The sequence below is a fragment of the Phoca vitulina genome, unplaced genomic scaffold, assembly GCF_004348235.1.
Source record: "Phoca vitulina isolate PV1807 unplaced genomic scaffold, GSC_HSeal_1.0 scaffold23, whole genome shotgun sequence".
Lineage (NCBI taxonomy): Eukaryota > Metazoa > Chordata > Mammalia > Carnivora > Phocidae > Phoca > Phoca vitulina.
This window is the reverse complement of record NW_022589726.1, coordinates 7,513,257-7,529,274: the sequence shown is the minus strand read 5'-3', so window position 1 is coordinate 7,529,274 and position 16,018 is coordinate 7,513,257. Positions and strand designations below refer to the sequence as shown.

General features: G+C 39.4%; 2 protein-coding genes across 2 annotated transcripts in view; one reads left to right on the top strand and one right to left on the bottom strand.

The window, feature by feature from the left end:
- TMBIM4 (transmembrane BAX inhibitor motif containing 4) overlaps window positions 1–14,346 on the bottom strand; it is a 28,895-nt gene extending 14,549 nt beyond the window's left edge. Inside the window, exon 1 of the mRNA XM_032420433.1 lies at window positions 14,148–14,346. Coding sequence (XP_032276324.1) covers window positions 14,148–14,244 — 97 coding nt within the window. The 5' untranslated portion in view covers window positions 14,245–14,346. The remainder of the gene's footprint in view (window positions 1–14,147) is intronic.
- A 341-nt stretch (window positions 14,347–14,687) lies between these two features.
- Window positions 14,688–16,018, top strand: part of IRAK3 (interleukin 1 receptor associated kinase 3) — a 59,421-nt gene continuing 58,090 nt past the window's right edge. Inside the window, exon 1 of the mRNA XM_032420431.1 lies at window positions 14,688–14,756. Coding sequence (XP_032276322.1) covers window positions 14,702–14,756 — 55 coding nt within the window. The 5' untranslated portion in view covers window positions 14,688–14,701. The remainder of the gene's footprint in view (window positions 14,757–16,018) is intronic.

Below are 16,018 nucleotides of genomic sequence, written 5' to 3'. Positions count from 1 at the left end.
ATTTACTTTCACTCACCTGCTTTTATTTCTCACTTACAGTACTTCTGCCTCTAGTTTCCATACAATAAGAAATTCTTACTTTCACCATATTTTATTATTAGCATCCATAAATCAACTCCAAAGCCTAATGATTAAAAAACTTAGTAAAGTCGTCTGACATAGAGATGATATAGATACAGTGAACACCCAACTCACAACCAGTTTCAGAAAAGAAAAAAAAACATTGTTTCCACCTCCTCTATGTACACATACCGATAATAACATCCCTTCTCCCCTCACCCCCCTAGCTGCTAGTCATCTTTCAAGACACAGCCTTTCTGATTTCTCCAGTCTGAATTAAATGCTCCTTCTGTTCCCAAGGGGCCCTAAACATACTTCTAATCACTTCATTTTATAATAAGTCTACTGGCCCTTCGCTCTCATTAAACTATAAAGACTAAAAATCTCCCTAATAATAGGGAACATGTCTCACTCATTTTTATACCCAACATCCAGCCAAGTGGATGGCACACAATACTCAGTACATTTTATTTGCTTTTATTTATTTATTTATTAAAGATTTTATTTATTTATTTGACAGAGAGAGACAGCAAGAGAGGGAACACAAGCAGGGGGAGTGGGAGAGGGAGAAGCAGGCTCCCCGCTGAGCAGGGAGCCTGATGCGGGGCTCGATCCCAGGACCCTGGGATCATGACCTGAGCTGAAGGCAGACACTTAATGACTGAGCCACCCAGGCACCTCTTTATTTGCTTTTAAATAATTTATAATGAATTTATGAAAGGTGAATTTTGCCACTCAACTGTATTACTCTAAAACAATAGCGGAGCCACGGAACTTTCCGTAGAGCACTGACTGTGCTTAGGCAGGCAGTAAAAACATTGTTGAATGACTTTCACCCAATAAACAAGATGAAACATCGTCTCTTGCTTCTCATGGCAATGCTCATACAATAAATGTTCTCTTTGAAAAGAATTCCTACTAAAAACCTGGCTTCCCAAATGAGAATGAAGTACTTTGATGGCATGTCAGCCAAATAACAAGTAATAAATATTCTATAAGAATAAAGGAATTTTCATAAATACGAAAGATTTAATCCTTAAAATGACCCCAAATCGTATCTTATATGTTTCCCTCTGTTACCTTTTCCAAAATATACAGTGAGTTTTTCCTGATGTCTTAAATAGGTTTTACTGAACAGATAATTTAACCAATGACTCACAGTAACACTGATTACCAGTTGTATTTTGGCCCACGTGTAGGTATATATCTTGAACGGAAAGGAGATAAACAGTGCTAATCTCCACAACAGATGTATAACTTACTTTCTTAAAAAGGCCCTGATGTCTGCATGCTGTGGAAGGTCATTTCCACCTTTTTCACAAAAGCAGAGAAAAGCACATATTACTGTCACAGACAATGTTATTTGGGCTATCTTTCTGCAAATTTAATTACTAAACTAAAGGCCAAACTACTATTCCCTCAAGGGATTTTCCAGACTGCAAAAAAATCATATTCATTAATTTTGATACCCTATTATATGTACCTCACATAACTCAAACCCATTTCATATATTTTCTCAATTAAGTGGTGAATGTTAATGTTAATTTTTACTTTTTGGAACTGTTCCACAGTTCAAAATAGTGTATTTAATATTTATTTGTATATGTGTGTATGCACAAGTGTATGCACGACTATAATAAAAGACTGGAAGAATATACACTAAGGTATTAATAATGGTTTTCTCTGAGCAACATGACTAAAGATGATCTGCATTGTTCAGTTCCTTGCTAATCTGTGTTTTTTAGTTATCACCAGTAAATATTTGAAATAGAAAAAGATTTTAAAGAAACCTGTGCTAAACTGGGGCAACCGGCTGGCTCAGTCAGTAGAGAATGCAACTCTTTTTTTTTTTTTTAAGATTTTATTTATTTATTCGACAGAGAGAGAGCGGCAGGCAGAGGGAGAGTGAGAAACAGGCTCCCCACTGAGCAGGGAGCCCGACGTAGGGCTCTATCCCAGGACCCTGGGATCATGACCTGAGCCAAAGGCAGATGCTTAACCAACTGAGCCACCCAGGCGCCCAGAGAATGCAACTCTTGATCTCGGGGTTGTAAGTTCAAGCCCCACATTAGGTGTAGAGATTACTTAAAAATAAAATCTTTTTTGGGCGCCTGGGTGGCTCAGTTGGTTAAGCGACTGCCTTCGGCTCAGGTCATGATCCTGGAGTCCCGGGATCGAGTCCCGCATCGGGCTCCCTGCTCAGCAGGGAGTCTGCTTCTCCCTCTGACCCTCCCCCCTCTCATGTGCTCTCTCTCTCTGTCAAATAAATAAATAAAATCTTTAAAAAAATAAAATAAAATAAAATCTTTTTTTAAAAAAAATAAAGAAACCTGTGCTAAGCCAATAAATCCGTCATAAAAATAATCCTTATGCCGATTTTCTAGACTACAACTTTTCTAGACCCTTTTTAAAAAGGACCTTAGGGGCGCCTGGGTGGCTCAGTCGGTTAAACTTCTGACTCTTGATTTCCGCTCAGGTCATGATCTCAGGGTCATGGGATGGAGCCCTGCATCTGGCTCTGCACTCAGCAGGGGGTCTGCTTGAGTTTCTCCCTCTGCCCCTCCCCCCACTTGTGCATGGGCACACTCTCTTTCTAAAATAAATCTCTAAAAAATAAATAAAAAATAAAAAGGATCTTAAATCAAATTCAAAGAAAAAGCAACATTTGACACTCATTTTGAATAATTAATATAAAACACAGCAAAGGCTATATATACCAAGCTCACAGAGAAAAAAAAAGAGCCGATAGGAAAAGAATATAAGCCAAACAGCAATTATCTTTCAATTTTTTCTGAATCCTGATTTCTCCCCCTTCTACTTTTATTTACCCCCTTTCTACTCAAACTTAACATGGTCAAAACAGCAACTCTTCATTTCTATCCAGATCTGTCCTTCTCCCAGTCTCCTCATCAGTAACCAGCACCAACATTCCCCACACCAAAAATGTGGGCATCATCTCTGATTTGCCTCCCTTCTCCCAATCCATCCACACCTACTGGAGCTCCCGCTCACAAATTACAACACGTCCACCTCTTTGGTCTCCTCTGATATCTTTCTAGTTACAAGCTGTAGGATCTCTCATCTACTACTAAAGCCCTCTTCTTACTGGTCTCCATGCTTCCACTCCTGTCCCACCTATTGTCCCAAACCATCCTCCACGCAGCAGTCAGGGTGAACTTTTTATAAAATGAACCATGTCACGTGACTCCCTGCTTAAACACTTAGAATAAAATTAAAAGCTTCTATGGGGCCTACAAGGCCCTACCCGATATACAACTTTTGCAACCTCAGCTCACACCACTCTTCCTTTCCTCACTAGCTTTACCCACACTACCTACCTCTCTGTTCCCCAAGCACGCCAACTCCTTCTTTGTCTGGGCTTTGCCCTTACTGTTTCCCCTGCCTGGAATGCCTTTACCCTTCTTTACATGGAATGGTGGTTTAAAACATCCACACTTTTTGACACTCCCTTCAAGGGACTCACTTCCAATAAAAAGAGTAAGGCCAAGCGACAATGTGTGTTATTTCTAATACTAAGTCATAAGAGGCAATTTTTTATACCTCAGTTAAAAAAAAAAAGGTAATTAGGGGTGCCTGGGTGGCTCAGTCGGTTAAGCGTCTGCTTTTGGCTCAGGTCCTGGGATCAAGCCCCGCATCAGGCTCCCTGCTAGGACGGGAGCCTCCTTCTTCCTCTCCCTCTGCCCCGCCTGCTTGTGATCTCTCTCTCTCTCTGTCAAATAAATAAATAAAATCTTCTAAAAAAATAAAATAAATCAACCGAAGTATTTCTTTAAAAAAAAAAAAGTAATACAGTTACCTACTTGTTCTTTCTTAGAGGACTCACTCTAAGGCATTGTTTCTCCACCTTTTTTCATTGTGTGCCTAAGGAGCCTTCTGGATATTATTTTCCTAATAGTCCTCCAATAAAATTTTAATGCCACAAACAAACTACATTTGTTTATGTACCATGGCTCTTTGGAAGGCTACAAACCCGTGTAAAATCTGAGATTTTTTTTGCCCTCCACCTCAAGAACCAGTTTTCACCCTCTTGGAGGCCATTATTGGCCCCACAGAGAATGAATGCTATGGGAGAAGCCAGCTGCCAATGTTGTAAGGAAACTCAAGGAGTCCTATGGAAAGATCCATGTAGTGAGAAAGTGAGGTCTCTTGCCAACTGCCAGTGAGAAAAAGGTCTTTTGCTAATAGTGATGTGAGTGAGCCTTCTTGGAAGTACGTCCTTCAGTTGACTTCAGCCCCAGCCAACATTTTGACTAGATCCTATGACAAATCCTGCTCTAGAATCAGTAAGATGCCTTGCTCTCAAAAACTGATAAAAAAAATATTTATTCAGGCCACTACGTTTTGTGGTAATTTGTTACACAGCAATAGAAAACTCGTTTAGATTTTGGTACCTGAAAGTGGGGTCCTGCCAAACTAAAAACCTAAAATATGGAAGAGGCTTTGGAATCAGGCATGGGTGGAAGACAGCAGGTCTTTAAGGTAAAAACTCAAAAAACCTTGAAGAAACTGTTTATAGGAGGATGATACCTTTGAGGAGGCTGTGGGTCACAGCTTAAAGGGAAGTGAGGAAAACCTTATTGGAAACTGGAGGAAAGGGGCGCCTGGGTGGCTCAGTCGTTAAATGCCTGCCTTCAGCTCAGGTCATGATCCCTGGGTCCTGGGATCAAGCCCCCCCCGCACCGGGCTCCCTGCTCGGCAGAAGCCTGCTTCTCCCTCTCCCACTCCCCCTGCTTGTGTTCCCTCTCTCGCTGTGTCTCTGTCAAATAAATAAAATCTTTAAAAAAGGAAACTGGAGGAAAGTAAGAAAATCCTTGTTTTGTAGTGGCAAAAAAAAATTAGCAACACTGCCACCTGTGGGAACATGGAAAGTAGAAAATGTACCTAACAAAGTATGGCATCAAACTAAGGAGATTTCCAAAGTATTGAAGGTACTTGCTGGCCTCTTACTGCTTACACTAAAATGCAAGAGGAGAGACAGAGGACGTGATCATAAAATCCTTTGTTAAAACCTCACAAATTTCCAATTTTGCACCTCAGAGAAACCATTCAAACAATAGGGCTTCTGAGAAGCTTGAGGAAATTGTCACTCCTCTAAGCTCACTCTAAGACATTTCTGGGTGTGGCTTATATCTAATGGAGTGAACCATTAAGAATCACAGGAAACCCACAAAGTTTTTGGAAGAATTTTACTGGAAAAAACACTACCACATTATGCCTGTCTTACCACTGGATACTGGGTATGTGGGTACAGATTGTCTCTTTAGTTCCAAAGTCTTCAAGAGGAAATATACTCAGAGGATATTAAGGAACTACACCCAAGAGGCCTCATCCACATCTGAAATTGATTTAGATGACAAAATTCTAGATTTTGCACTGATGCTATACTGGAATAAGACTTCTAGAGGGTATTAGCTTGCAAGTGGAAAACAGAAAAACTTGTGACCAGAGGAAAGGCTGTGGTAGTTTAAAACATGCCTACCAATTATTTGACACGGACCTTCAAAAGGTGGAGCCTAAATCCCCTCCCCTGGAGTGTGGACTGGGCTGAGTGTCTTGCTTTGAATGAATACAATAAGGGAGATGTGATGGTGTGTGATAACCATGACTAGTCCATTAAAGACACTATGGCTTCCTAATTGCTCTCCAATGGATCACTTGCTCTGGGGGAAGCCAGGTTCCATGCCATGAGGACACACAGCAGCCTATGAAGAAGGTCATGTGGCAAAGAACTGAGAGGCCTTCTGTCAACATCCACATGAGTAAGATTTCCAGGAAGCAGACCCTCCAGCCCAGTCATGCCTTCAGCTGACTGCAGCCACAGCCCCCATCTTGAGTAGAATCTCATGAGACACCTTGAGCCAGAACCAAGCCAAACCTCTTCCAGATTCCTGACTCTCAGAAACTGTGTGAGATAATAACTATGTGTTGTTCTAAGCTACTAAGTTTGAGGGTAATTTTTTTATAAAGCAATAAATAATTAATAAATGTAGCTAGCTGCTTCTCATAGATCACCACTGCCATCTCCTTCAAGAGCTCTTTCCCTGACCATTCCTTAACTAAAACTGCTGCCACTTGAAACCGCAGCGTCTGTTCCAGCACTCTCTTGTCTTCAGAGAACTTATCAAAGTTAGTAATCTATTTATTTGCTTATTTCTTTAAGGTCTGTCTCCCCAGCTCCCCCATCCAAATTACAATTCATAAAGACTGAAATGTTGTCTGGTCACTGCTATATCCTTAATATCAGTACAAGGCCCAATAGTTTTGTAAATAAAGGAAAATGCAAAATTAAAACAAGGCAATATTTTTTACCAACCAGGAGAGTCACAAACTAAGGCTCATGGGCTAACTCCAGTCCACCACCTGATTTTATAAGTAAAGTTTTATTGGGCACAACTACGTGCTCCTATGTATGTATCATCTACAGCTGCTTTTGCGTTACGCAGGCAGAGTTCAGTAGTTGCAACAGAGGCCTCAAGGCCCCACAAAGCTGAAAATATTCACGGTTTGGCTATTTGTAGAAAATGTCTGCCAACCCCGGCTCCAACAGACTGCCAAATATTAAAGAGTTTGATGATACTCCGTGTTGGTGAGGGTGCAAAAAAGGTACCCTCATATATTGTTTGTTGAGAGTCAACAGGTACAATCTCTTTGGAGGGTAGTTGATGACATCAATCACATCTAAAATGCACATATTCTTCTGACCCTATAATTTCACTTCTGAAAATTTACCCTAGAGCAGTATTTGGAGAAATTCACAAAGATATGGAAGGATTTTCCCTACAGCACTATTCGAAGAAATAAAAAAGTAACAGCCTAAATATATCAAATATAAATATCAAGAGGAGATGATTAAATAAATTATGGTACATACATACTATGAAAGCCCACTGTAGTTAAAAAGAATATAATAAAGCTATATGTACTGCTATTTTTTAAATAAAAAAAAAATATAAATGAAAATACAAAGTTGCAGTAATGTATAATATAATCCCATAGATTATAATGTTCTGCTTCTGAGTCTATAAAATAGTATGTTTTAGTTGTTTCACATATATACATATAGCTAAAATAGACTAGCTTAATATTATATGCTATTATATGTTACATATATATTATATGTTACATATATATACATATATAATATACATATATGTTAGACTAGCTTAATATTATATGCTATATGTTACATATATATTAGATAATATATAATATATATACATATATATAATATATAATACATATATATTATATGACTATTATATGTTACATATATATTACAATTACTTAAACTAGGTTAATTGGTACCGTAAAGAGTTCAAGATAGAGACTTTACTCAGAAATTCATTCTCACATAATTTGTCTGTAGCTTCATGATTTGTGTTTTCCCCCAATGAGCCATGAAATTTTAGATAGAATATTCCAAAAGTATCTCCCAGAAAACATACACATTACATTTTTAAAGGAACCTCTTTTTACTGCATCTAAAGGCAGTGAGGAAGTAAAAGTTTTGAAGTCACAGTTATTCTCCTTAAGGCATTAGGTTAGCTAACTTAACCTGCTTAAAAAAAAAAAAAAAAGCTTAATTTGCTTTAAAAGTGGGGGTGAGGGTGCATTTTTGTTTTACCATTTATTTAGTAAAGAACCAGAGACAGATGAGAACCGGTTTTTTTAATACGGATGTAGTCAGCTTAATTACCAACCCAATTATCAGAGCTCCTAAGTAAAATGCTCCTGCATTATTTAAATATTCATGAATTATTGAGTTTCTGGTATTTTGATCAGCATTGTTATAGCGATGTGAGACATAGGAAGGTAAATCAAGTATAAGGCAAATTATTTCTTTTAAAAACAGTCTACATATGCAGACAGGTGGAAAGAGCATTTACCTAGGGATTATGAAACCTGGTTTCTAGCCCCCAACCTTACTGCAAAGAACTATGCTATTTTAGACAAGTGTCTTGAAACTTAGTTTTCTGTAAAACATATGTGTATATTATGTTAGGGACTGTAATTCCAGAGAAAATAACAATATTGTTATTACAAAAATTTTTTAGTATTTATATATCCAAACCCAGCCCTCCATTGGGATTCCATTTCCTCCTTGAAGCTTTCCTAGATTATTCTGGTTCACACACTCTCACTTCCTTCCCTAAATTCCCTCCAGACCTGGCAGTTTAGAATTTCATTAAGTTGCTATCACAGATTAGTTTGACCACTGGCCAACCCAACTAATGCCTTAAGGACAGCAACTGAGACTTCCAAAACTTTTATTTCCTCACTACCTTTACCTGCAATAAAAAGGGATTGCTTTTTTAAAAATGTAGTTTTTTTTAAGATTTTATTTATTTATTTGTTAGAGAGAGAAAGATATGAGCAAGCACAAGCAGGGGGAGTGGCAGGCAGAGGAAGAAACAGGCTCCCCGCTGAGCAAGGAGCCCCGATGCAGGGCTCAATCCTAGGACCCCAAGATCATGACCCGAGCTGAAGGCAAATGCTTAACCGACTGAGCCACCCAGGTGTCCCTTTAAAAATGTAGTTTAAAAAAATGTAGTTTATCTATTAACTGTATATTAATGATTCAAATTTTTCCTTAATGACAGTATCCTAATTCAATAAAATTTCTCTAATAAATGCCTTCTATTCACACATCTGATACCACATCCACAGAAATGTAATTTGCTGCACTAGCTGCCATTTTCTATCCCTGTCCTTCCCTGAAGTAACTGATTCTCTTTCTTGATCACCTTTGGGATCAGCAGAGACTCCCATTCTCCCTCTGTTATCTATGTGGTAGCCAGGAGTTCTAATCCACTCTCTTTTCTTGCAGTAACAGTTCTTAATTACTCTAATGTATCACATTGGTCAGTGTCCACTTTACAGATGAATGCAATCTGAGAGTGCCTTATTGGTTTAAACAAACATATAGTAAAAAGCTGAGTTTGAAAACCAACCCTCCACAAACTATCCCAAAAAGCTGAAGAGGAGAGAATACTTCCAAATTCATTCTGTAAACTAGCTTTACCCCAATATCAAAGCCAAAGACACTACAATAAAAGAAAACTACGGACCAATATCCTTGATGAATATTGATGCAAAACTCCTCAACAAAATACTAGCAAGCAGAATTCAATAGCAGATTAAAAGGATCATACACCATGACCAAGTGGGTTTTATTCCTAGAATGTAAGGATAGTTCATCATACAAAAATCAATCAATATAATACACCATATTAACAGAATGATGGGGCAAAAACAGATGACATCTCAATTGATACAGAATAAGCATTTGCCATTATTCAACAACCATTCATGATAAAAAGACTCAATAAACTAGGAATAGAAGGAAACTACCTGAACATAATAAAGGCTATTTATGACAAGCCCACAACTAACATCATACTCAACGGTGAAAAACTGAAAACTTTTCCTCTAAGATCAGGAACAAGTCAAGGATGTAGGCTTTTGCCACTTCTATTCAACATAGTACTGGAAGTCCTAGCCAGAGCAAGTGGGCAAGAAAAAGAAATAAAAGGCATCCAAATTGGAAAGGGAAAAAAAAGTGAAATTATCTGTCTTGACAAAGTGAATGATCTTACATGTAGAAGACCCTAAAGATTCCACAAGCTGTTAGAACTAACAAATGAATTCAACAAAGTTGCAAGATACAAAATCAACATGCAAAAATCAGTTGCATTTTTATACACCAATAATGAGCAAGCCAAAAAGGAAAAGCAAATTAAGAAAAAATTCTACTTACAATAGCATCAAAAAGAATGAAATACTTAGAAATAAATCTAATCAGGAAGGTAAAAGGCTTGTACTCTGAAAACTACAAAACACTGCTGAAAGACACAAATAAATGACATCCAATGTTCACATAACAATATTAGAAGATTAGAAGAATATTGTTAAAATGTCCATACCATACACAAAAGAGCTACAGATCTAATGTAATCCCTGATGAGGGATAAAAACAGAAAAATGTTCACCTTTGGCCCAGAAAGCTGACCTATAGCCTGCATAGTTTTGATAAGGATCAAATAAGTGCTGGTTGCTACATTCTTAGAGGGTCTCATGACTGCTTGTACATCTCACTGATAGTTAATATTGAGCTGAGTGATAATCACAGGAGAAATCTTGAGAAAGCAGTTTTATGAGTAGAAATTCAAATAAGACATTTATGAGCTAATACTCCCTGCATGTACCCTCCCCCTTGAACAGTACACATATAACCACCAGCTTCATACGGCAAAAGCGCCACTCTTTCTGCCCACGGGTCCTGTCCCTGTACTATAATAAAAGCACCTCCTTGTACCGAAAAAAAAATCTCCAGAATTCTTTCTTGACCATTTGCTCCCAATCCCACATCAATCCCTATCAAAATCCCAATGGCCTTTTTTGCAGAAATAGAAAAATGCATCCTAAAATTCATTTGGAATTTCAAGGGACCCTGAACAGCCAAAATAATAGTGAAAAAGAACAAAGTTTGAAGTCTCACACTTTCTGATTTCAAAACTTATTATAAAGCTAGAGTAATCAAAATAGTGTGGTACTGACATAAAGACAGACATACAGAACAATGGAATAGAATAGAAGACCAGTACATGCAGACCATGGAATATTATTCAATGTTAAAAAGAAATAAGCTATCAAGCCATGAAAAGACATGGAGGAATCTTAAATGCACATTACTAAGTAAAAGAAATCAATCTGAAAAGGCTATATACTGTATGATTCCAACGATCTGACATTCCGGAAAAGGTAAAACCATGGAGACAGTAAAAAGATCAGTGGTTACCACGGGCTGGTGGGAGGGAAGGATGAATAGGCAGAGCACAGAGAGGTTTTTAGGCAATGAAACTATTCCATATAATACTATAATGGTGGATCTATGTCATTACATATTTGTCAAAACCCATTGGATGTACAACACCAAGAGTGAACTCTAATATAAACTATGGACTTTGGGTGATAATGATGTGTCAACTTAGGCTCATGGATTATAACAAAGTGGGAAAGGTTATGTATGGGTAGGGACAGATTATGTAGGAACTCTCTACTTCCCACTCATTTTGCTGTGAACTTAAAATTGCTTAAAAAAAAATAAAGTCCATTTTTAAAAAGGGCAAAGAACTTAAATAACATTTCTACAAAGAAGATACAAATGGCCCATAAGTATATGAAAAGATGCTGAACATCACTGATTATTAGGGAAATGCAAAGCAAAACCACAATGAAATATCACCTCACACCCATTCGGATGGCTACTTTCAGAGAAACAGGGAAACGAACAAGTGTCAGTGAGAATGCAGAGAAATTAGAACACTTGTGCAATGTTGGTTAGAATATAAAATGGTGCTGTCGCTATGTAAAACAGTATGGTGATTCCCAAAACACTAAAAATACAATTACCATATTGTGAGATGATAGAAAATATATATTGGTCTCTGCCCCAGGTTCCTGGCACAGAGCTCTTGAAACCCCTGTAGTTTCCTAACTGATAAGAGCACTAAGAGCATCTTTCATTCTAATATTTGGTCTTTCACCCCAGTTCCTGACACAGGGTTCCTGAAACCCTTATAATTTCCTGGGTGATAGGTGTGTCTTTTGTTCTACTGAGGTGACGCTACGTGAGCTCTTGGATGAGGGCTGGTCACCAGAAAGAACAAGCCATAAGCAAGTTTGGAATTTTCAGCCCTGCTGAAGCAGGAAGAAGGAAAAAGGTTGAAAATGGAGTTAATAATTGATCATGCCTAAGTGAGGAAGCCTCCATAAAACATTATCAGTAGGTGTTTGGAGAGCTTCCAGGTTGGTGAACACGTCCACATACTGGAAGGGTAACGCACCTAAACTTTCTGGGGACAGAAGCTCCTGTGCTTGGTACCCCCCCAGACCTCCCACTACATCTCTCTTCATCTGGCTGTTTATCTGTATCTTTTAATAAACTGGTAAATATAAATGTTTCCTTGAGTTCTGTGAGCTGCTCTGGTAAATTTAATCAAACCCAACATGCGAACCTTCGATCTATAGCCAAGTCTGACAAGTTATGGGGTGGGGGGGACCTGGGGACCTATTACTTACAACTGCATCTGGAGTGGGGTGGGAGCAGTCTTATGGGACTGAGACCTTAACCTGTGGGATCTGATACTATCCACTGGGAGGTAGCGTCAGAATTGAGTTCAATTGTAGGACACAGAGCTGGTGTCATGGAGAACTGTTTGATGTGGAAAAAAATCCCACACTTTTGGTGACCACAAGTATCAAAACTGAAGTGTTCTGTGTGAGCAGTAAAGGAGAAACAAAGGAGGAAGAACTGGGTTCTTTCCCTATTCAGGAGGGAAAAATAGGTTTTTCACTAAAACATATGATCCAGCAATTCCACTTCTGGGTATACAGACAAAACAACTGAAAGCAGGACCCCAAGGGGGTATTGTACACACAGGTTTATAGCAGCATGATTCATAGTGAGGTGAAAGCTATCCAGGTATTTACAAGTAGATAAACAGATAAACAAAATGTGGTTTTGTCATACAATGGAAAATTATTCAGCCTTAAAAAGGAAAGTCTGACACATGCTACAAAATGGATACACTCTGGGGCGCCTGGATGGCTCAGTCTGTTAAGTGTCAGACTCTTGATTTTGACTAGGCTCATGATCTCAGGGTTGTGAAATCCAGCCCCAAGAAGAGCTCTGCGCTGGACATGGAGTCTGGTTAAGGTTCTCTCTCCCCCTCTCCCTCTGCCCCTCCCCTGCCTCCCTCTCTAAAAAAAAAAAAAAGGATACAACCTAAAAACATGCTAATTGAAATAAACCAGTCACAAAAAGCCACATACTGTATGATTCCACTTATGAGGTATCTAGTGAAGCCAAATTCATAAAGCAGAAAGTAAAATGGTCATTGCCAGGCACTGGGAGAGGGGAAAACAGGGAGTTCTTTGATGGTACAGAATTTGAGGCTTACAAGATTAAAAAGTCCTGGAGATTGGTTGCACAACAACTTGATTATCTTAACACTACTGAACTGTACACTTAAATATGGTTAAGATGGTACATTTTTAATGAAATGTGTTTCACCACAATTAAAAATTTAATTTAAAAAACTATGTTCATTTGCCAAAATCACTCCAAAATTCAATTCCAGAAATATAGATGTTAGGGATCAAGATTCTTAGTGCATCAGATCTTCATAATTCCTTTTCCAGAACAAGTTCCAGCCACAGGGATAGGATGAAAATATGGGACAACTTCTGTATCAACTGGCTGAACTAGAACGGACAATGAATTCCACTTACATGAAACTAAGCTTTTTATATTTTCTAAGCATTTTAAATTCAGTAAATACTGCATAACTTAAAACTTAATATTGCATTTTGATTGACCTCTAAAGCTTCCATTTCCAGCAACTGCCTCAATTAATACTCAAACTTATGTTGAGTTCCAGGTCTTGCGAGACACTAAATAGTGAACAAGAACAGATATGGTCCCTGTCCTCACAGATCCTACAATCCAGCAAAGGGGACAGACAAGTAAACAGAAACCTGAAACGCGACCACACCCCCTAAACCAAAAACATGCAAGCAAATAACTGCATTCAGGTGTACATCACAATAATCACATAATAAACTTCTTTTCAACTTAAAAAGTAACCCCTGATTTCTTTTAATACAAAGATGGCAAATTAAGGCTGCCGAGGTTTCCATGTCCCTTTCTACGCGGAGTAGGCAGGATGAAAGTGGGAGGAGCTCCAGTTCAGGTTCCCGAACAGAGCGCACAGCTATGGGGCCACCACGCCTCCCCAGAGCCGCGCTCTCCCTGGCAGCCTCCGCCGAGCCGAGGGAGCTCTTCCTCCCCACTCCCGGGGGAGGGCACTCTTCCGCGGAGCCCGGGGCGCGGGGGCGGGGAGCGGGAAGCAGGGCTTTCCTCTGAACCCCTGGGGACCCGCGCTCCGCCTGCGAGCCGGGCCCGGGGAGGAGCTGCCGGAGGAAGCCGAAAGTCACCCCCAGAGGCCGACAGCGCAGCAGGCTCGGCGCGGGGCGGCCCGCAGGGACGGGGAGTGGGAACGTACCCATTCGGATGTGCACGCTGGCGGAGGCCACGCAGCTGCCATAGTTGAAATCGTCCTCGATGGAGGAGCAGGGGTAGCGGGACTCGGGGTCGGCCATGTCGGCAGCAGCACCCCAACGACCTCGCCGAGCTAGGGAAACGACACGGGCTCAACGGCCTTCAACCCACTTCCGGGGTGAAGCGATCCAGCCCCAACTAGCCGAGCGCAGCCCGCGCTCATCGATGCGCTCAGCCCAACGCTTCAGTTAGGCTGAGAGGAAGGAGGTTGCTGCAGGTTGGGGCGGGAGAGGAAATGAATTACGTTCTGTGCGTCATCTAAAGTGAAACTTTTCTCAGATTTTTCCTCAACAAGCTTTTTAAATCCTCTGACCTGGAGAGTTGCTGAAAGTGATAGAAGCGAAGTCCCATCCATCCGTCCTTTCAACAAATACCCATCTCGTTCACATAATCCTTCAATAATCACACGGGAGATACACTTTTAATTATTTTTAATATTAATAATATTCCCTAAATTTCTCGAGCACTTTCTATAAACCGGGCTTTCGGAAGGAGGTAATGCCCCATGAGCACAGAAGACAAGCGCCAACCAGAGAAGACTGGAGTGATGCAGGTAGGTTCAGAGGGGGGCAAAGCTCAGTTAAGGTAAGATAGAGATGACAAAGAATGAGACTGGATAGATAAACAAAGGTAGGTCACTGTGTGCCAGATGTAGAATACATTGGAGAGTGCCATGACCAAAGGCAGGGAAGAGGGAATATCGTTTTAATCTAAAAGAAATGATGATGGCAAATACAATGGATCAGAGTGAATACTCATAGTTTTGCTGTCAATACAAATATGAGGTGTAGATATGCCCAGAGTAATATCATCCCAGGATTCCTTGGAATTTTTTGATGAGTTTACTTTGACCCATCCACATTTGCCTAGTCCCCACCTTAACCATAACACTCAAAAGACTTAATAAGTGGAGCTCAGAATAGCTGTGGAACTGTCTATTATGAAACTAAATCCTTAAACTTGATGTTGTTGGAAGCTTTGGTCAAAAGAACTAAACTCACTTCCATAAAAATGAGCAGAAAAACCTTACCTTTTATGATTTTCATTTTATAAGCATATTACTCATTTTAATATAAAATCATAAAGGGAGTTGTTAAATAGGACAAACTGGAGTTGAGCTGCAAATCCATGTTTTTATTGACCAAAAATAGCATTAGGAAAGTTTGATCCCCTACCTCTTACCAATTACATAAAATAAATTCCAGACGGATTGTGGATCTAAATGTGAAAGACAAAGCAATAAAACTTTAAGAAGACAATAGTAGAATATCTTTATGATTTGGAGAAAAGCAAAGATTTCTGAAACCAGATACAAACTAGCAGTTAACTTCAAAGGAAAATATTGACAAATTAAACTATATTAAAAATTTGAACTAGTAATCAGATATTTATGAGTGAAAACCAAGTCATAGAATGGGTGAAGGCATTATGTAATCTACATAATACTCCTTCCCAGAATATAAAAACAATTGTTACAAATCAAGAAGAAAAAGAAGAGAAATAGGCAGCCAATAGAAAAATGGGCAAAAGGCTCAAACAAGAACACCACACACACACACACACACACACATGCACACACACACACACACACCCCAAATGGCTTAAAAAACTTAAAAAGGTGCTTACCCTCGTTAATGATTAGAGAAATGCAAATAAATGCCACAATGAGGTATCTCTACACAGATGGCTAAAATTAAGAGGTTGACAATTCCAAATATTGAAAAGGCTGTGGATTAACTGGGACTCAAACTAGAGCTGGCTTCATTGACATGTAACCTGCGAAATTGCACAGGGCCTTGCTCTCAAAAGGAACTT